The sequence below is a fragment of the Dermacentor andersoni genome, chromosome 3 (assembly GCF_023375885.2).
Source record: "Dermacentor andersoni chromosome 3, qqDerAnde1_hic_scaffold, whole genome shotgun sequence".
NCBI classification, from domain to species: domain Eukaryota; kingdom Metazoa; phylum Arthropoda; class Arachnida; order Ixodida; family Ixodidae; genus Dermacentor; species Dermacentor andersoni.
Genome location: NC_092816.1, coordinates 109,429,910 through 109,451,618, shown reverse-complemented (window position 1 = coordinate 109,451,618; position 21,709 = coordinate 109,429,910). Strand labels below are relative to the sequence as shown.

General features: G+C 42.7%; 1 protein-coding gene across 3 annotated transcripts in view; it reads right to left on the bottom strand.

Moving 5' to 3' along the window:
* LOC126539620 (citron Rho-interacting kinase-like) overlaps nt 1-21,709 on the bottom strand; it is a 147,773-nt gene that overhangs the window by 13,793 nt on the left and 112,271 nt on the right. For all 3 annotated transcript variants that reach the window (XM_050186510.3, XM_055075061.2, XM_055075055.2), the window contains 10 exons: nt 17,916-18,230; nt 11,756-11,846; nt 7,984-8,067; nt 7,071-7,209; nt 5,346-5,578; nt 4,478-4,586; nt 2,446-2,577; nt 1,961-2,038; nt 1,067-1,148; nt 38-196 (listed from right to left, as the gene is read on the bottom strand). In XM_050186510.3, the coding sequence (XP_050042467.2) occupies nt 38-196; nt 1,067-1,148; nt 1,961-2,038; nt 2,446-2,577; nt 4,478-4,586; nt 5,346-5,578; nt 7,071-7,209; nt 7,984-8,067; nt 11,756-11,846; nt 17,916-18,230 (1,422 nt within the window). The remainder of the gene's footprint in view (nt 1-37; nt 197-1,066; nt 1,149-1,960; nt 2,039-2,445; nt 2,578-4,477; nt 4,587-5,345; nt 5,579-7,070; nt 7,210-7,983; nt 8,068-11,755; nt 11,847-17,915; nt 18,231-21,709) is intronic.

Genomic DNA, 21,709 nt, shown 5'->3' with positions numbered 1-21,709 from the left:
TGCATGACACACGAGTGCCTGCATAGCTGCAGCTCACCTCGAAGGCAACTGTGCCTGATCACTGTGGCTGTTGGCGGTGGCGTGCACCGAGATGATCTCCAGTTGACCGCTGTGGAACGATGCCAGGTACATGGAACCCACCGAGGACAGGCCCAGGAACCGAGGGTTGCTGACCAGCACAATGCGATGCAACCCGCTGGAACAGAAGTGGGACATCACAAGTCAGCCAGGACATTGGACTGCCAATAGTCAAAGAGAACTGAACGGGCAAGTGCATATTCACGCAAGTACAGAAGTAGAGAAAATTAATTGGTTTAAGCAGATAAAGCATTCTTCCAAGACTACTTTAATTTTATGGTACGAGGATTATTATACCAGAAAATAATTTTTTTTTTTAGAATTTCACGTCAAAACCAGTGCCCCGGTATGTCAGAGTGACATCACGGACTTGAAAGTAAATATTTTCTCATATCTGGGTCACTGTAGCACAGCAGAAGTTCTCGAAGCTTGCGAAGTTCAGCCTTTGGTTCCTTTAGAATAACACATACTTCATTCTTACTGATACACAATTAACTAAGCCTGAGCAGGCAGCATCAAAATTAATGACTTTGTGGCAACACACATCTTTCTGTATATAGTACTATATACAGAAAACACCCACAGAGTTGTACTAGGTAAATATCCACATGGACTATGACAGAGAGTGTAACGGAATGCTAAGGATTATTTCAACCTCTCATAGTTCCTTAAATGTACACCTACATCTGAGTACAATGCGACAAAGCAAGGAAGTAACCAAAAATTGAGCTATTCAATAGACATCATAGCATCCTTTAGCAGATGTTAGTGACAGTTACATGGACAGTTATAAATCCATTCTTCCATTGTCCTGACCTGCATCACTAGATGGCTTTATTTGCCAACAGCATCAAATAATTCTCCTTGTGTTTAAATTACATTGTTTAGTACCATGCAATACATTATGCATACCACTAAAGCTCTGATGTACAAAAACACACTGCTTCAAGAAATGAGATGCTTGGAATAGAAACTGATCAAAAAGTACCTTTCTTTGGCACCCCTGGCTTTGATCTCCAGGATTTCTATTGAGTTGAGATGCTGGATGAACAGGTGCGGTGACTTGTATGCTGCAAAACATAAGAAAGTTAGCATACAGAGAGTCAAGGCTTGCACAGGTGAGAAGCCTGCTTAGGCATGTGGCTAAATGCCCTAACTTGAAACAATGATAATTAACTCTGCTGCACTGAAAGCTATGTTTCTAGCATCAAAACTTGAGTATCAACAGAATGCTTATGGAGTAGCACCAACAAAGAAGTGCTTTCGTCAACAATTGCAAACTGTTTACAGATAAACTTAATAGAAAAGGCTCAAACAAAACTGAATTCATGCCTGCAATGAGATAATATACAATGAGGTATGAAAGGCACACATTGTGTTCACCATATGATATGTGCAATGCAAAGTATTGCCTTATTGTCTCATTCAGTTTCAGTTTATTATTCATTCATAACAATTGGTTACAAGAAATGGTATACAGACAAGGGCCCCAAGGTCAGAGGCTGCACCGGGACCCTTGGATTAGAAGTTATATAAAAAAAATAAAGCGTAATACAGAGCAGAGAAACAAAATATGAAATAAGCAAAATATAACCAAGAAACTGAGTGATGACACACATAAAAGACAAATGGCAGAGGAAAGACGCCCAATCAATGGTTTTTACACAGCTTCTAATTACCAAAATAACATCATACGAAATTAATCAGACAGCAAATAATTCTTGAGTTCGTATTTGAAAGAATACAAGGTAGATCACAACTTATTGGAATATGGGAGACTGTTCCAAACTTTAAGCGTGCAAAAAGAGGAAGCCATCTTTCCATAATTAGTATGACATAAAGGCAACAGGAAATTCAATGTATATTGGCCAGTGTAACTTACCAAAGGCGAGAGGAAGCCTGGACCACTTCAGGTCATCACGTGTGCGCCTGCCATCAGCATTTACAAACACTCCCAGTTCTGCAAAAACAATGTTGAAAAAGAAATGTGGCAATGGGCAAAAACAAGCGCATGAAGTGCATAGGTACTCCTGATTTGGGGCCGTTACATTAACGAAACAACTTGAAAAGTCGTTTTTAAGACAACGCTGAAGCTTGCCAATTTTGGCAACTTTAATAGGCCACCACCTAAGAGGTACAATGTTCTATGCTGCAGCATCTGCAAAGTAGCTGAGAGTTAATATCTTCCAACTGGCAACTTGTGGGTCTCAAGTTTGAATGCTTACGAGGCACGGCAGATTTTTTTTTTTTTTTTTCTCAAACTTCTCGCAAAGCACAATGGGATTCCTGCAATGGTCAGCACCACACAGCATCGAAGCAAGTAGGGGGAGTGAACACATAACAGCTATCACTGTAAAACCGACTCACCATGGAAGCAAAGCAGGTACTCTGGGTTGTAATCGGGCGGAGCCACCTGCAGCACTGACACTGGAAAGCTGCGCAGCTGCGTTGCACTGTACGTCAAGAAAGACAGCGAGTGATCCGTGGGGTCCAGGAAGTCTGCGTGTGATACAGGTCTCGTGAAGTGTGAAGGGGCACAGTAAGAACACTCACCACAGACGCATCAAAACGACATCATGCTGTGCACAAGTACTGCAGCGTAACAAATACATTTGCCGACCGATAATTTGTACTCAACGGGGACCGCCATGACGCCAGAATCATCGAGAGTCCGAAATACCAGATTTTCCAAAAAACAAATGACTTTATTCCATAAGTGGCCAAAAAAAGAGCATCGCAAGCAAAATGCGAAGGTTGTGGGATCGTTAGCCACCTGCGGCAAGTTGTTCTTTCATCCATTTTCATTCCCATTAATTTATTGTTCCTTTATTTAGCACAAGTAATTTCCCCTATGTCGCCCTTGGTGTCAGTGTTTGTTGGCTTCTTATGATGTGAATAATAAATATCGGGCCCCTTGGTTAACCCCCTTTCTTCTCAAAAAATGTCTGTCCCATTCTCGGATCGTCACTTTCAGAGACAATCTTAAATTTCGCAGGACTATAGCGCAAGACACACCAGTGTTTAGGAGCGAGGGCATTCTTGGCGCAGCGCCAAGCACGCCATCTTGTTACTGAGTGGAAATGCTGTCACCCACTGTCGTGTCCTATGCTACCCTACGAAATGTCGCAAAAGTGTGGTTATCTTTCAAAAGTGATCATTCACGAACACGAGTAAAACTCTTGCTTGGGCTAGTTGGTTCATGCTTGAAGTAGTAAAGGCAAGGCGCAGAAGACCAGGACTCAGGAAGAAGAACACAAACGACACTGGTCCTATCGTTTGTGTTGTTCTTCCTGAGTCCTGGTCTTCTGCGCCTTGCCTTTACTACTTCATTCATGAACACGGATGTGTTGCTGCAAGCACACATGCTTGCTCCTGGCCTAGACATTCCACGATCATGAATTTTTTAGCAACGCCTTTTATGCTATTTATTTTCAAGCTTTTTGTGCTTTGTCAGTGGTCAGAGCAAGGCTCTGATCAGTTGGCTATGAACAGCGGGTGATAGGAGTGGCATAGAACCAAGTGGAAGGCGTCGCTACAAAATTGCAGCCTGTGTCATCACACACTGTCATGCTGTCACTACAGACAGGTAAAGCACAATGAATGCATGCACAAAATTCTCATCGGCGACTGCTAGGTCGACCAGGCTTCGCTAGCTATAGTTTCACAGAGTGCTGGCGACGTCCCAAAATGAAAATACTGCTATTTCTGCTCGACTTGATGGCTCTATTAGCACACGGTTTTGTGAATTATTGCACAACGTGCTGTAAGGTGTCTGAAATTGCTGTCGTCCTTGCACATTATGCCTATGGGGCTAGTGGCAGTGCTGCAGGGCTGTCCGAATAACGAAGCACGTTCTAATTAACGCTGCTCCAATAATCAGTCGTTAACTGCTTTCTATAATGACATGCAACATGCAGTTAGAAGTCATGAAATACTGTCGGTATTTTAAATTCACATTCTCTATGGCTTTAGAAAAATAACTCATCTGGCAAGCCAATACGATGTAGTTCTGCCTTCCAATGAAGCTACAGATGTATCAGTTCATTCTAATTTCATTACAACTATTGCCACACTTTAAAGCTTCAAAAGAACCCTTTAGGCTGGATCTAGGTCTGACCTCTGGACTAGTCCTGCACCAACTCATTTCTCCAACAGTTGCGACTCGCTCGCATGGCATCCAGCCTTCGATGTGCGAAGTTAAACAATCCAGTGCAGTGAATGACAAGACTAGGATGGAGTTGAATATAAACAATCAGTGTGCTGGTTTCGGCTGTCAATCCCGCCGTGACAGAGCCCCTTAGACTGCTCTGACTGATGTTTTATTTCAGTATAGTATTTACTTCACAGCTCCTTGGCCAAGGACTTGCAGTCAAGAACTACAGACTTGAGAAACACTCACCCTCAAATGAAAAGTCTTTGGCATCAATCTCGTAGAATGTGTCACAACCAACCAGGATGGTATACGGTGTGAATAATATGCAGCTGCAAGGCTCGCTGGTCTTTTTCTCCTGCAAGGCAAAAATGCACGCAACAGGCCACCTGCACATTCAAGTTTTCTTGATACAGTTGAAACCATTTATAATGATATCGATTTTAACAACGTGGTTAAAGCTCGATACAATGAAGTTGGTAAAATTGGCACTTTGCTTCGTTATATCGAAATTTCGTTGTATATAAATTCAACCCTTTATGTGAATAAGCACGCTCACTGATAGATTTTTTTTAACACAGAAAGAGTTGCAAAATTTTTAAAATTATTGGGCAAATTTGAATGAGGAAAGGATCAATTTTGTTGAATTGAATGACGTGAATGCCATAGCAAGGTAAGACAATACCGGATTATATCGCACAAGTCGAAGCAACGGAAGTCTCTGAATGACCACTGCAGATGATAAATAAAGATGAGTTTTGAAATATGGTGTGTCGCTACATATTGCTAAAATTCTAATCGCATTACCATCGACAGTCATCATGAGACGAATTTTATCGTACTTTTCTTGCCCAAAATTTGCAAGCATTAAACTTTGCCACAAATTTTCTGATATTCGATTCGATATTCAGCTATGTTTCTTTACTCGACTTGATATTTGATTGAAAATCTACTATAAGGTATTCACACACCCTAAGACATATAAGATGTCTTAACTGTGTGTAATATATTCCTAGCTGCTAAAAGAAAAAAAAAAAGAAAACTTATCTCTTGCATTGCGCCTAATCCCTTACCTTCATAGTAGCTTTTTTTTCATGCAAGCACTTTTCTCACACACCTTTCGGCAGGTGTAGTTAGCGTGCGAGGCATTCCAGACGTGCACATAGATGGCCCGGCCAGTCGCCATGCAAAGAGTGGTGCCGTCCTGTGATGTGGCAAACAAATGGCACTCCTTCACGTCCTCCACCAAGCGCCACTCCGGTGGATCGGCTGCAACGTCTCGGCCTGGGAGTGTCTCCACCCACGGCTGCATCGATGCCCAGTTAGTCAGCATCAGCTTGCGCTCTTGACCTGCAAGGTGATGGCCCAGTCGTGAATTTCGAGACAATTAAAAAATTAGTTTCGGGGTTTTACGTGCCGGAACTACAGTCCTATTATGAGGCGCACCGTAGTAGGGGACTTCGGACCAAAACTTACCTCCTGGAGTTCTTCAACATGCATTTAAATCTAAATATACAAGAGTTTTACCATTTCGTCACCATCGAATTGTAGTCGACATGGTCAGAATCAAACCGGCAACCATAAGCCAACTAAGCTACCGCAATGGGCAAGGCAACAATTGAAACGCTCGGCACACAAAGATGAAGCCACTCTTGTTTGATGGAGCAACCTTCATGGATAGCAGAAGTAGCACTTTTTGCCAGTAACAGAGCTGTTGTAAACAAGAAAATAATGTGCACATCGAGTAAAATTGTCCACTCATCTAATTTTCCATTACTGTGGATGAAAATGTAATGCAGTAGAACCCACATGATATGCTCAGAGTTGCATTTTCCTGGCTGTGTTTTAGTTTTGTGTGGTACATGATACCACAAATTATAATATGCGATATGTTAGGTTCACTGCACATGTATGCCCTTCACTGCTGACTCCCATGGCACATTACTGTGATTGCGTAATAACACGGCAGCGTCCAGGCAGCCCGTTTCGTTTCAACTTCGCCCTTGTTTCTTGTTCTCCATCGTGACAGAAAGGAATAAATGGTATTACCAGCTCAGTCTCATATCACACTGACAAGTCGCATCCTTTTTTTGCCATTTTGAAGAATGGCATGGATTGCAAGAAAAGCAAGAAGAGGGGCTAGTCTATGTTTGGGCCATCATCCGTCTACGATTCTTTCCAAAGTCTTTTGATAAATGCAGAATCCCAAAGGTGCAATGGACCCTTCAAAAGACAAGATGTTGCAGCCCACAGACAGCGATAAAGCGTTGTCTGACAGTGACTATAACGGACATTAAATGTAAATAAATTTCCATTATGTAAAGGCGAAATTCACTGGTTTCATCATTTTTTTATTGCCAAAATTGGAGGCATTTTTTTTTTTTGTCTGTATGGCCATTAAATTTCTAACTTGTTCAAGAGCCCTAATGTCATTTCTACATTAGTTTTCTACCTTGAAGCTATTTAAACTTAGTGTGATTAGACTGGGAGGCCTGTAAACTACCACGATTGCTGCTCACTGGAAATGACACTGTTAAGAACCAGCATAGTGCCTGAGCACGAACTCCAAGATGAAGAGACATCTGAAGTGCAGTGAAGATTTTGGAGGCCATGTTCTTGGACCTGTGTCATATATGCTAACCACCAGGTGCCCACCATTACTGTTTTGGCGGCATTTTAAAGGTGGATAATAAAAAAAAAAATTACACAATTACCAGACCTGCATATTCGAAGATTGCTTCGACAGTATATTAGACAATTCATTTACAGCAAATTTAGCCAAAGAGCTTTTTTTTTTTGCAGTTGGCTTTTAATGGCCTGAAGATTTTCCAAGCTTGCTTACCACATATTGCAAGCACCACGCCCAGCTGCGTGCACACGGCAACTTGAAAGACAGCAGGGACAGCTGCAACTTGACGCCGCACAGTCCTGGCTACCAGGTCGACGACATAAAGGCCTTCCATGGCGCCCAGAAGAATGTACTGCAAGAACAGCACCGCATGTTGAAGCATTAAATACCATTTCTTGCAGCACTGGTCCCAAGCACTGCTGCACGAAATACTATTCAGCCTAGGCAAATGTGTGGATATGTTCTGCCAAGGCGACTTCGTACACAGACATAATTTATGGAAGAAAAAAAAACATGTAGAAAGATGGCAACAAATGAGGTTTGTAAAAGAATAAGGCTGAGGAACTTGCTAAGGATTCATCATTTGAATCATGAGTAGAAGACACGGACACAAGAGGAATGAAAAGGACTGCACAAATGTCAGCGTTTGCATTGTCACTTGCATTGTCGTTCCTCCTCCATCTTTGCCTTCAATGCCTGATTTTTCAAACAGAGGGGAAAAAAAAGGCCGCCCAACAAATATATGCTGTTCAATGCACATATCTTTTAATGCTGTGCTTCAACTCTCGAATTGCAGAAAAATTGAGTGCAGTAAGGGTTTAGAACTCCACGAGTGTGACATCAAAAGTATAGGCAATTAATAAAGGGAAAATGAGACACCCACTCAAGTGCTAAGTGTTACAAAGGAGGAACCCGCATCAGTTTCCTTTGTGCCACTTAGCTACGTTTGGGTGGATGTCTCATTTCCCCTTTATTAATTACTTCTCTCCACCTTGCAGGTTTCTGCAGAACTATTACGTCAAAGTATAGGCAACAGTTACGACAGTTATAGCATAGCCACAAGTGCAAGCAAAGTGGCACAGAACCGCATGCATGACAAACGTACATCCGCTTCTCTTCTGCTCACCTCGTAGGACAGCTCATGGACACAGTTGACATCTAGGACTTGGTCACCTCCAAGCCTCAAGACTGTGTCACCAGCATTACATTTCTGGAATAGGAAAGATAAAGCAAATACGTTGTGGTGTCTCCAAACCATATCTCAAAAAGATGCAGACTATGATTGCACGTTGGGTTTGTTGGTACACGATACTAAAGGCCTTAGGCATAGCACACCCAACACACACACATGTACGCATGCACATACACACACACACACAAAAAAAGACATCACGGAGTGACAAACAAAAGCACTATGTGTGTATCTGTGACTGGTCAGTTGTCCTGCCTCAGATGCACTACGCCCGAGGCCAAAAGATACCATTTAAGCCATCTCCAGCAGTGGCCAACATGCATATATAGTATGTTCCAGCCTTCCTGTGCCTTTTATTTGCCATTCTGGGTGGCATTTTATCATAGCTAACATCTTGAAACTGAAAAAGCACACAATGACGAGAAATGAAGAGAGTGGACAGGACGAAGCGCTTACTCGCAACTGAAAAATTTTGTTGAAACGAAACAAATATATGCGCACAAAAACAGAGTAGGACGGCTGAGCATGCGTTACAAGGCTCTCAGGTTAAATCATTTGAAAGGCAACATTAAAAGTAAAAAAGTTATAACTATCAAGAAACTTGAATTCCCTATCATGTAGAAAGACCAAGGGGTAGCTGACACAGTTATCTCCTTTTTTCTTTATGTGGAAGGCCTCTGCCATTTCACAGGTTAAGTGGTTAGTGCTTTTGAAGATAATCTGAGTATATTTGAATACAGGGTAACAGCCGCAGTCCCTACAGTGGGCAGCTGGTCATTCCTGATGAATTGTATGCCATCAGGTGCTCTCTTAGCCTTACGTTGATGCAACGCCCAGACTGGCCTATCTAAACTTTACCGCACTTAAAACGGGATCATATGTGCTATGCCCATCGCACAATCTATAAATTTCTGGTATGTTCAATATTGCACTGCGATGGCTTCCTGCCAACAGGCAAACAAATTGTTTGAAGTTTATTTTGCACTGAAACAAGAACCTCTACCTTATACCAAGTGCCTATATGTTTTAATTTGTGTGATGTTCTATGTACGTACCAAACGACAGCAATTTTATTATTTTTATGACAATCTTCCCGGGTGATCTGACTGTTTTCTTTCGTTTTTATTTCTTTCAAAGTGTTAGCACACACTGATTTAATGACAGACTGAGGATAGCCTGCTTGTTCAAGCTTGTCGATCTGGTTGAGAAAGCTCGTTTCCATCATGTGTTGACATGATTGTTTCAACGCGGAGCCTATGCTGGTCTTTATTATTCCTCTTTCTACAATTTTTTAATGGTCTGACCTGTAGTTAAGGATAGGTTTAATAGACCTGGGTCGGTAGTACCAGCAGACATGAAGCGGTTGAAAGATTAGTCTTAGATCAAGAAACTGTAATTGGTTATCCTGGGGCAATTCAAAAGAAAAATTTTATTTAATACAGTTTTCCTTGAAAACCTTTGAAATGTTTACAAGATCCCGGGTTGGATTAGTGGAATTAATACCAGAAAATCGCCTACATATCTGAACACCTTAGTCGCTAGTCCTGAAAGACGAGGCTGTAGCCCTTCATCGAGCTTGCTCAAGAAAATTTAACTTAATATTGGAGCAAATGGCAATCCTATGCGAATCCCTGAACGCTGAATGTAAAGTTCTCCCTTTCCCCAAGACACAAATATAGAATTTAGGTAAAATCTCAGCGACTCGAGAAAGCTTGCAACCAAGGTTCCCCTTTTTAGACTAAAACAATTCAAGCTTCCTGATAGTTAGAAGTTATTTAATTTTTTACTTTTAACGTTGCCTTTCAAATGATTGAACCTGAGAGCCTTGTAACGCATGCTAGGCCATCCTACTCCGTTTTGCAGTTTCAAGATGCAAGTAAACCAACTAGCCCAGTTATCCATTCTGTTACAGTATAGCATAGCTCCTACTCTGCCTGACACCAGCTTCCCTGTGATACCAAGCAATTACAACATAAATGCAAGACCATTAAGTTGAGGTGACAGTAGACAGAATTAGTGAGACAATAGAGAGTTTTGGTATAGTGGTAAGTGGCTGCACACACAAAAAAAAATAGCGGCGACAGACTGCGCATGCGGAAAACGCTACGGCAGCTTTGCACGTTGTGTGCCTTCGCTACTTTTGGAATTTAGCAAGGGATGCTAACATTCGCAAAGACTGCTTAGTGTGGAAAACATGCAGCACCTTTGAGGCGACAGCCGTCCTCTTAGGATCTATCAAGCCCTCATCCTGCTTCGTTCGGTCTATTCATTCCCAACAGATGCTTGTATTTGCTTTAGATTTGTGTCATAATGCTTCAACAGCAACTTATTAGTGACAACTGGCCACTGCTTCCGAGACCCATTCTAAATTTTTCGGCACTTCAGGCTGTATTAGCTAGACACAACTTCTAAGATTTGGTGACACGCATCGCAAGACATGCAGGCTGCCAAATGTCAGGGGCTATAGATTGTTCTCGCGTGTGAGAGAGAGTGCCAAAAACCTAAATTTTATGATCATCATCCCTATGCAGGAAAGCTAATTGTTATGCAAATAATACAAATATACAGAATTGGATTTGGCTGACATTTGGTACGCATTAGGTTACATTGTATTTCATGGACATCTATATCTAGGTGGTGTCGCAAATGTTTGCGTTTGAATTGTCATTCTGGTTGCCACAATTCTAAAAAGGCTAGTTTGCGCTGCACTCTGCAGCGTACGATAGCGTTAACATTACATCGCTCACTAATGCAAGCATTTTGCGCTATACTAAAACTCTCTAATATCAAGGGACTTTTGTGTTCACCTTTAACGAAACACCAAGGAGAAATACTAAATCAGTTTGGACTGAGGAAGTACATGCAGAATTCACAGAATTAAAAATTTTCTAGAAGAGAAAATGAAGATCAAACTTCAATTTTTTTTAATGTCGTGCCAAAACCCCAGTGTCAGTATGTCAGCTTGATGTCACAGATTTAATGCTTTGTCATTTTCGAGCCACTGTCATACAGCAAAAAGTTTTCAAAACTTTCTAAGTACAGTCTGGGTTTTCTTAGAACACAATATATTCTTTCTTTACCGACAAAAACGCTAACTAGGCTTCAGCAGGCACCATTAAAATCCATGGCGTCATGGTGAGCTGGTACAGCAACTTCGAAGTGGCTTCATCACCCACCTTTTACCTTTGCTTCTTTTCTGGCTCAATCGAGCTTTCTCTTGCAGTAAGAGCGGGTTTCTTGGCATTGTAGGAGGGTAATCTGCTAGCATAGGCTATAGCTTATTTTTCTCCTTAGTGACTCCTTGGGGGTGTCCACTGTATTTTCCTGGCTGCTGGTTTCTTCAACCGATAAACTGATGGTACGTGCCAGAAGTGAGAAGGAAGTCCGACGAGAAGATATGCAGAGGATTTAGCCAGGAACGCAGTACAGTGGGGTACGAGGAAAGACGTAGTGTGAAGATCCAAGTAATTCTAACTGCCTGCTTACTAACATGAAGCTACATCTATGCCCGTGAGTGTTTCTCGATTGTTGTCATGCAGCCCGCAGCGGCTGGGAATCCAACCTAGTGCTTCACTCCCGTAAGCGTAATGCGAGAATGTGACAGCCACTGAACAAACTACTGTGGAACGTTCGGTTTCTTCAATATCTCTACTTATTCTATCCTCCCAATGCTTGCATAGATAACAGTTTGCCATCTCATACTTACCGAAGGGTCAATGTTGTGTCCAGCAGACATTTCGAGGGCAGACACCCACATCTGTTTTTCGGCAAACGTAGGCACCATGATGTACAGGCACCTGCAAAGAAAATGCACTGATCAATATTTAAAAGTGTATATTAAATGCAAGTGGGGGAGGAGTGAGAGAAAGGGGTAGAACAATATCTCTATTGGTCTTGTAAAAGTTACAGTGCACTCACAATGACAACTGTAGACTATGCAGCCACTGTTATACTTGAAATGCTAGTGGCTAGCATTAGCCCTGATGATAATGATGATGATAATTTTGTGGCATCCCCTATGAAACGGGGCGGTGACGAATAGTCACCCAGTCTGCTTAAGTTACTCAGGTATGCTATGCATGCTTTTCATTCTAGCATTTTTGTACACACCTGCTTAATCTTCTTTCTTTTTGAGATCTTTCTCCCAAACCCTTTGAGTGCGTGACATTTTGCCCTCTCGCATGTGACATCAGTGCGGGTGTGCCGCATATGCCCTCACTACATGAAGGCAACTTGATGATGTCGGTCGACCTTCTATGCTCGAATTTTTGGCATGCCAGTCGGCAGATTTGTGAAACAGCATAGACGGAATATTTCGGGGCCCTATTCCCCATGAAAATGAGTGGAGTCACCGTCATCACCACACTTATTGTGGCTCGCTTGCAGTATCGTCTGCTATAGTCATATGCATATATGCATAGTGTGCATATGCGTGTACGACGTTGGCTTCTCGTCCTTGCTGTTCTGTTGTCGTAGCCCACTCACAATGATTTGGCGGCCATTTTTCAATGATGAACTGCAGCATTTGGCCTTCAGCTACACTGTGTCTGCACTGTAATACTGCGTTTGTCTGTCCGGCACGTGCTGCATGTTCGGTCGCCCATTTTGTTGGCTGCAGACACTAATTTTGTTGCTGCCTGACGCGTTGAGCCTATCACAAAAGAAGTTTGATGCCATTCTCAAGAAACTAGGCGGTCGCTGCAATGCATTAATGCATACATTGCTTTAGCGGTATTGCAGCAAAAGGCGTTCTGGAACTTCTGATAGACGGGCAGACGAAATTAGTGGGCAAAACAAAGTTACGTACCCTTGTGCTGCAGTGTTGGTCTTCGCAAGATAGCTTTAATTAAACTTGATTACCTCCACCGCGACACAACTCGCCCCTGCATGTTAGTCAGTTCAGTATACCTCTTTCTTTCTTTGCTCTTGCAATGGGTATAACGAGCAAATTTTCGGAGGCAAGGTTCATTAGTGCTAGCGCGTAACAAGAACAGGCGATAATCTGTGCTTAGATCACGATTTTCAATATATTTTGTTCTCTAAGAGTGCCATACGTATTTAAACCTCAAACAAGAAAATTGAGAAGTTAGGTTTGCTGGCACTTGACTGAACAGGCAGCTGGAACACAAAACACACAAGCAAAAGACAAACAAAGGTGCAGTAACATGTTCGCAAGTTTTCCTGCATTTTCTTTCTTTCTTTAAAGCACTTTTATTCTTATGCTGATAAAGCGACGTTTTCCAAGTGGTTTACAACAGTCTGAAAGTGCTTTGAACAGAAATAGTAGTGTTATGTTAACTTGAACAATCATAAAATTTTTGCATTAGAGAGTGTTCACGAGATTTATTTGCAAGAAGATAGAGTAAAGCATGCTTGACGATTGTGAAACATGATAGAGAGTGATGCAACTAATGTTTGAGATAAATTGCTTGTCAGTGAAATAAGAGATTGTTCTAGTCAGAAAAAGTTTTATATGTGCAACATTAAGTGACTATAATTATGAGTGAAATGTAAAATTTGTATTCAACCACAGTGCCGCTTAGTCAACGAGAACTTTTACGAATGATCCCTGCAATCATGCTTCATTTACAAAGCCACGTAGACTCATTAACTCGCTCGGCACAATGTTTCGTGACCGAGTCATGAGCCCATGTCTCTGCCCGAGAGAGCTGTGGTTATAAATTTTTCTAAGTTAAAGATTAAATTCTGTGATTTTACGTGCCTAGACAACCATACGATTTTAGGCATGCCGTTGTGGGGTACACCGAAATCATTTTGACCACCTGGGCACTGAAATATAAGTATACACTAACCGTTTTTGCATTCCACCCCTATTGAGATGCGGCTGCCGTGACAGCGGTCGAATCGGCAACCTCGCACTTAACAATGCCATTGCCACTGGGCTAATACATTGGGTGGCTATATGGAATCTACCCTGAATACATAGTTTGTTGTCGTCCTAATGCTGGCATTTATATAACTACCGTATTCACTCAAAAATAGGTTGAGTACGAATATAGGTCAACCCCTAATATTGTGTTCCCCGAGAAATTAAAAAAAAAAATTATTTTTCGAATATAGGTCGACCCATTAGAATCAGCGCGTTTGTGCCTGCTGGATGACCGGCGCACAAATGAGCACACTTCTACATTTTTGGTGCTCGCTGCTGGCAAAAAAAAAGGCATGGGCATCGATAAAAGAGCAGCAGCATACTTCCACTTGTGCCGCTTATAGTTCGCGTTGAAGTGAGAGGCAGCTGCTGCCGCCCTTTCTCACTGCAGCGTTTTGACAGCGAGTCTCCGCGGTCATCAAGTGAGATGTTTGCTTGTGTGCATGTGACACCATGCACGTTAATTTAGTTAGTACTGTACTGTACGGGTACGCATCACAATCGAGCAAATACAGTATTTGTGTTTTGCGCGACTGCGGCTTCAACGTACAGTGGAACCCCGTTCATACGTTTTTCACCGGACCGGGGAAAAAAAACGTAACAGCCGGGAAAACGCAACAGTGAGGAAAGCTCCGAAAATGAATTAAAAAAGTGCAGCTTCAACTATAGACAAGTTATTTCCACAGAGTGCGCTTAGGACTTAAAAAAGTCTAGAATGGTGGCTTGCCGTTTCTTTCGCTCGCTAGAAATCGCCACACGTTTCTCAATACCCTGGAAGGCCGCATTGCTGTCAGCGTCGCTGTGAGGTGCGACGTACCTGCGGAGGAGGTCCAGAGCCGCGACGGCTTCTCCAAAGCTAGGATTTGGCAACTCCCCGGCATCATGCGGCTCGTGCTCCTTGTCGTCACCGCGCCACGGCAATGGCAACGGACGAACGAACGAATATCCGCGGGAAATTTTGCCCTCTTTGGCGTAATCATGCTAACGTGCTAACGATTGTTTAGTATTACTGCGGAGCGCGCGCGTCCGAGCAGCCCGGTTGCGCGCAGCGCGGCGTGGGAGAAACGTAAACAAGAGAGGAGAGCAGGCCCGATAGGCGGAGCAACGCCACGAGCAACGCCAACTTCCAGTTTCACTTTAGCTTCACAAAGAGTGACGTCAGGGCCTCTCCTGAGTTTCCTTCCTCCCTGAGTCGACCCGTCCAACAACCATGCGGTGACCGTAATCACAGTGATGATAGTAAGATCATTTTTCACGAATGGCCACTTAGTGGCGGCCTCATGCGGCCTCTCGAACTGGCGTGCGGCTCCTTACAGCCAGTTCCATAGCCAAGCCCGGCCAAGCCCAGCCAAAACTCGTCAAAAGCCAAAATGGCGGTTGGAGCGCGTTGTCTACTTTAGCCCAGGCGGGTTCGGGGTGCTAAGTTGCGACGTATCATGCGGGAACGTTTTCACAGCTACAACGTAACAGCGGGGTTCCTTATACATTGGATCCTATGGAAGCTATGCCGGGACCGGATGAAAACGACGTAGCAGCCGGGAAAACGCAGCAGTGAGGAACGTAACAGCGGGGTTCTACTGTATATAGTACTGACATGCATGGCAGGATATTTTGGCTTGCGGGCTTGGCCCTCGCTGCTCCGGCGGCGGCTCTGTTCCACATTGAAACTCCATTAGCTCGCTTCTTTTGCTAGCTTTGATCACAAATATAGGTCGATGGCTAATTATGGGTAACATGTCTGGAAGAAAAAGGTCAACCTATATTTGAATAAACATGGTAACACTAGAAAAAATAGATACAGACAGAAATTGGGAGAGTGCCGTGCTACGTTAGCACGCAGTCAGAGCCCAAGCAAAAGAACGAAAATGAACCTATTCTAGCCAGAGCGCAGCAGACGAAAGAGGCTAGTTCCCTGGCTGACATCACTAGAGCGTCGTTCACAGCGCCGCCATCGCTCGTGCATGAGGCTAATGCTAGTGTAGCACAAACAAGGCGGCATGACGAGAAGAGCATGTGAACATGCAAATCTGCCACTGTGTGTTCATATGTTCACTTAGCCAACACACACAAGCATGTTTGCATTATGCTCAGCAAGCAAAGAGAAAGAATAACTTTCAAAGCTGCAAAACTTAACAACAGCTGATAACGGATGAACTCTGTAGCGTATTTACTCGCATAGTGATCGCACTTTTTTGTCAAAAGAAATGACGCAAATTCGGGGGTGCGATCATTACATGGGTTAAATTTACCGTAAAAAAAAAAAACACACAATTTTTTTTTTTTTTCATTCCGCATTTGCTGCGGGATGACAACAGGTCAACAAACAGGTGACTGCCGCTGTAACAGTGCGGGACACCAAAACAAAAATGGCGGCCGGTGGAGCAAACCGAACGTGTCGAACATTACTTTCTTTTTCTTCTCGTGAGTACATTACATGCATTGAAACAGTTCCTTCCATGTCAGTAATGAATAATATTGTTAATATCGGCAAGTTTGCAGCAATAACGTAGCCTTGTCCACTTTGAAGGGACAGAAACAGAGATTGGTGCGCTTAGCTGCCAGTGATGTAGAAACACATGCTGCGAAAACTGCGGCATTTGTCTTCACTGCTATCCTAATACTGCACGTTTCCCCTAAGTGTGGGCAAATATCTTAGCTTTGTTATAAGCGTCGGCGTATGAATAGGGTACACTTCTAACGTATCAGTGTAAACGTGGCTACTATCGTTGCCGCTCGTGATTTTTTGCGTGCCCATGAGTGCAGACGAGAGGAATCGAAAGGCGCCCTTTTTCTTGTTGTTGACCACAACTATTATAAAGCTTACAAATAATAAAGCTAAGGCAAGTTTCATTGTAGCTTTTTTTTTTCCACGGAAGTGCAGAAAGTGATGAAAGGAATGAAATGGGGCATCTGCTTAAGAATGTTTGGTGCGTACAGACCGCTTTGTATGTCTTGAAGAGTCATTTGCATAGCATTCGACAGCATTCGACAGATGGTATGTGCAATCATCATTAGCTAGACTTCGCACACAACATATCGCTGCGGCAAGTTCGGGGTGCGATCATTATACGGGAAAGAAAAAATCGAATTTTGACGACAAAATTCAGGAATGCGATCATTATGCTAGTGCAATCATTACGCAAGTGAATGCAGTATTATCCTTGTGAGAGGTTCCCCACACAACCTTGCATTATTTCTTGCATAAATTACTAAACGTCCCAGCAGGGATCAAACGTGAACATCCCAGCTCCATTGTTGCTAGCGTCTTGCCTTGCCTGCTAACAAGATCCTGCACAGTCTCGGAGGTCATCACAGATTGTTGAGAAGACCCGGTAAATGTTTGTGTTGCATTTCGCTTATGACGCTGCATCTTTGTGTTCCGCACCTATGTGCCACCACAGCTGGCTGCACAGAGGCACGTACGAGTGCTGGAAAGCTACACTGGCTGTTGCACCCACAAAGCTTCCTACAAAAATTATTAGATAGCGGAACACAGGCACTAATGTCTACGAGAGCTGCAGGTATGCTGGTTCAGCAAGCGCGGGAATGATGGTGTGCATGTCAATTCGCCCAAACTTAGGCCCGGCTTCAAGCGGCTTTGTGACTTTGCAAATTTATCACTTCCCCCAAAGCATTATGTTACAAATGTGGCAGTTTGCAGCAACTGTACATATAAGCAGAGTGTTTTAGCACCTTCTGCGATTAAAAAAAAACAGGATTGCTTCACAATTTAGGACAATTAAGGTGGATAACTCATACTACGCAAAGCCACAAGGGAGTCTGAAGCCACCAGAACAAATATCAGACAAATTCACGTTCTGTCATTCCCACAGTAACTGAACGATCGCAGTGCCAACATTCCCTCCAGTAACTTTAGCAGGAAACTCTACGGTGGCACCTAATTGGCAGCTAACTCGGTAGAGACTTGCCACGCTATAATTTTATAATTCGGTTAAGGATTATGCCGACTACTAACTTGGGCGGCCAGCACGTGGTGTGTGGCTTGAGCTCCACCTTGAAGGTGTACGGGATGTCGGATTTTGCAGTGCCCGTCAGCTCGGTGGCCGGCACGGCACTGCTCACCAACACCTCGCCATCCGATGGGGACATTCGTATCCGCTCCTGGCACGCAGACTCGAGGCTCTCTCCGTAGCAATCCTCTGCCTCTACAGTTTGGTTCGTGTTGTCACCCGCCGGTCCGATGGGTTCCGACACTTGGTCCAAGAGGTACAGGACACAGCGATAGAGCACCAGGAAGCACTTGTGCCAGTTCTGCTTTCCCCCACTGCACCTGTGCTCGGGTTGAAGCACAGTAAAAGGAGAGAGTGAGTGTTTACGCTTGCAATCTGGAGCAATGTGAAGGCAGTTTGACTGACTCGTTCACTTCATTGACCTCCTGAATGAATGCTTGGGCTATGACAGGCATAGTGAGGGGACTGCACATTAACCACCCGACACTCCTTTTTGTCTGCATCTAAGTACAAGCATGTTTTTGCGTTCTGCCTCGATTGGAATGCTGCCTCTGAGCTTGGGATTCGTACACAAAGACATCCTTCTGTTGTTCTCTTTAAGCAATAATCTTAGTTTGCACTATTATGTCTCCTCTTCATGTAAACAAAGTACTCCAGAAAAATGTTCTGTCAATTCACTAGAAGCTTTAGAAATAGCGAATGCAAATGGCTTGTGTATGCCAAAAGAAGCTTAGCATCCTACTTCTATATTTAAGAAGTTATAATAACATAATTTTTAAAAAATTAATAATATCAGTGGCATTGCACACGTACTGAATTTAAACACTTTCATACACGAGACTGATAGCGTTCACTAACTTTAGGTTTGTTGCGTGAAAGCAAAAGTGAGTTCTGTAAAAGTGATTGTATATTACCAAAGTGACTGAGCAAGATAAGAAACACAACCCCTAGACATTATATAGCATTAACAGATGAAATCATACAGAAATCTGTTTAAGCTGCCTGTTTCCATGTGACCACTACAGACAAACCCAAACAAAGGAGTTAAAAGTGTATTAACCTTGTAACTTTCATCCAAGGGAAAAAATAAATTAGGGGTGCATAGATAGTGATTTCTGAAACAAAATCAGATAGCACAACAAGCCAATCAAATGAATATTGTATACTTTTTGAATAGCTTTTGAATATAGCCATTTTCACAATTAATATAAAATGATGCTCACAACCCAGTATTCTTAAGGTTAGCAAGTTTCTGTCATGACATAGTACATTATAAAGTGTTGTTTATTAAAAGCACAAATGGAGCATTAGGAGCAAACAAGTAGATTTTTTTTTTTTCACATGGACAGGGCTCTTCAGGAAGTGCGAGTGATCACTCTACAGCCTTCCAATTATGGCTACCTAAGTGATGTAACCTGCTCCACTACACCAGTTGTTATGTTTTATGTCTATACTATGCCCACGTGGACAAATATTTACCTTACTTTTGCTCCAATTTTATGTTTGCTTGGACGCAGTTGACGTTTCGAAATAGTATAAAAGTATGTCAAAATTATTTGTACTTACGAATAGCGACTATATTTGTTTCAAAGACCGAATCAAATAGGACACTGCTCGATTCATTATTTCAAAAGTTTCGAATATTCGCACACCCCTACATATTATGAATGATGCACAAAAGGAGCAAAGACACAAGAACAAAAAGGATGTCCTTGTGCTCTTGTTCCTTTTGTACATTGATTATAATAAATCTGTTCCAACTTGCCCGACTTGCTGTCATCCTACACCTGAATTTACTACATTCGCACAGCTAGACTTGACCTGAAAAGATTGTGAACACCTATCCTGACTGACGGTTTCCAAGGGCTCTAGAGATAATTCCCAAAAGCCTCTTACTGTATATCGTCAGTGAGTAGGAAGGAAGTAGGAAGGACAGAGGAAGGACAGTAGGAAGTAGGAAGGACAAGCGCACAAGCTTTCTAGCTGCTGACCACTGTACTGAGCACACTTTAGCTCAAAACAATATCACACAGTACCTGTTCACATTAGCGCAAGCAATTTTTTTGCTTTGCCTAACACTACTCAGCCACGGAAGCAAGAGTTTGTCCAGAATGACCGTATTATGATCTACACCTCACAGCTGCTCGGGAAGTAACAAGCTGCTTCTCGAAAAGGGCAAACATGGGCATGCCTGCAGATACCTACATGCAGTCGCGATCGATGTTTGTGAAAAGATCGAGGTTCATTCTATGCTTGACGTTTTGTATTGGTGGCTCAAAGCGAATCAGCACTTCAGTATAACAGGGAATACGCTTTTAGCATCTGAACTACAATTTTTTTTCTTCTTTACAAGAAAAAGAGTATGTTATGTGCAGGCCCGGTGATCTAACCACACTGTTTGTGGCTTTCCTCAGGCTCTGATACACAGAAGAATGAAACACTTAAGGCAGACCCACACTTCAAAAAGCCAGTAGGATTGTGTGGAACTTATATAAGATCAGAGTGGGAGCAACATGGACAGTTCAAGCTAACAAGTCACATAAAACGAATATTTTACGAAAGCACTTGTATTTTCTTCTCTTCCAATTTAGGAAGTGTGGCTATATGGTGGACAATGAAGCAGTTTATCCTTAGCACACAACAACTAGCATCAAAATCTTGCAATCAGCCTTAGTAAAGCATAACAGTGTTGTTAACAAGATCACCATCTTATTTGTTGCCTGACAGGACTCACTTAGAACAGTTACTCGATTAAACAGGCCCCAACCATACACGATTTATCACTCACTTCCTTCTTCATGCACATTTTGTACAGTATTTATTATTTCATTATATTCCTGACTGAATGTAATAAATCTTCAGCAAGACGTTGCGGCCAAGCCAATTGTAAAAACACACATGCTTAGCACTGGTTACTAAGCTAAATGTGTGTGCATGTATGGCACATGTGTGTGTGCGTGCACATGCGTGCATGCGTGTGTAAGCAAACACACACTTAGTAAGGCTAAACTGTGTGTACATGTATATACGCTGGAATGTAAACACACACTTTCCCTCAGTATCAAGCTAAACTCACATTTACTGTATAGGTGGCTCTGAATAACATCTTTTAGTTGATCTGCATCAAAAGACCTTGTCTGCAGCGAGCCAGCAGCACCACCAACTTCTTCCTAATTCCTTAAAGTTTGAAGGGTGGTTCATACATTGTGCACTAAGCAACTCTGCCTCACGCAGAGCAAAACAATGTAAATGTAGCTACAAACAAGGAGCACATAATATCTTGCAAAGCAGAGTGCAGAAGTGTTGCAGAAAAAGGAGACCGAGACAGGAAAGACGTTCAGGAAGAGTGTCTTTACTGTCTTGGTCTCCTTTCTCCGGAACATTTCTGTGCTCCCCTTTGCAAGACACAATGTCAAACAAATTAGCCCAAGAGCTAACTATTTTAAAGGAGCACATAGCATACGGCCAAAACATTACGATAACAATATAGTGAAATATCGATAATTTTAACTCTCTTAATTCGAAGTGATGGATAATTAGAACTGCTCTGTTAATCCCGACAAAGCCCTATATACTTGAACAGAGAAAAACTCCCATGAATTCGAACTACAAGAACCGCACAACGGTTATTTCAAACAAAATTTTTCAATCCCATGGACCACATTTTGGACAAACCTGCGACAAAGGTTAATGCTTGGTACGTCACAAGCTACTCTAATGTCACGTGCCATAAAATTGACGACGTAATATTCGCAGGAAGCTGAGACCAAACCAGAGCAGGCAGAGCAGCGCACGCCCT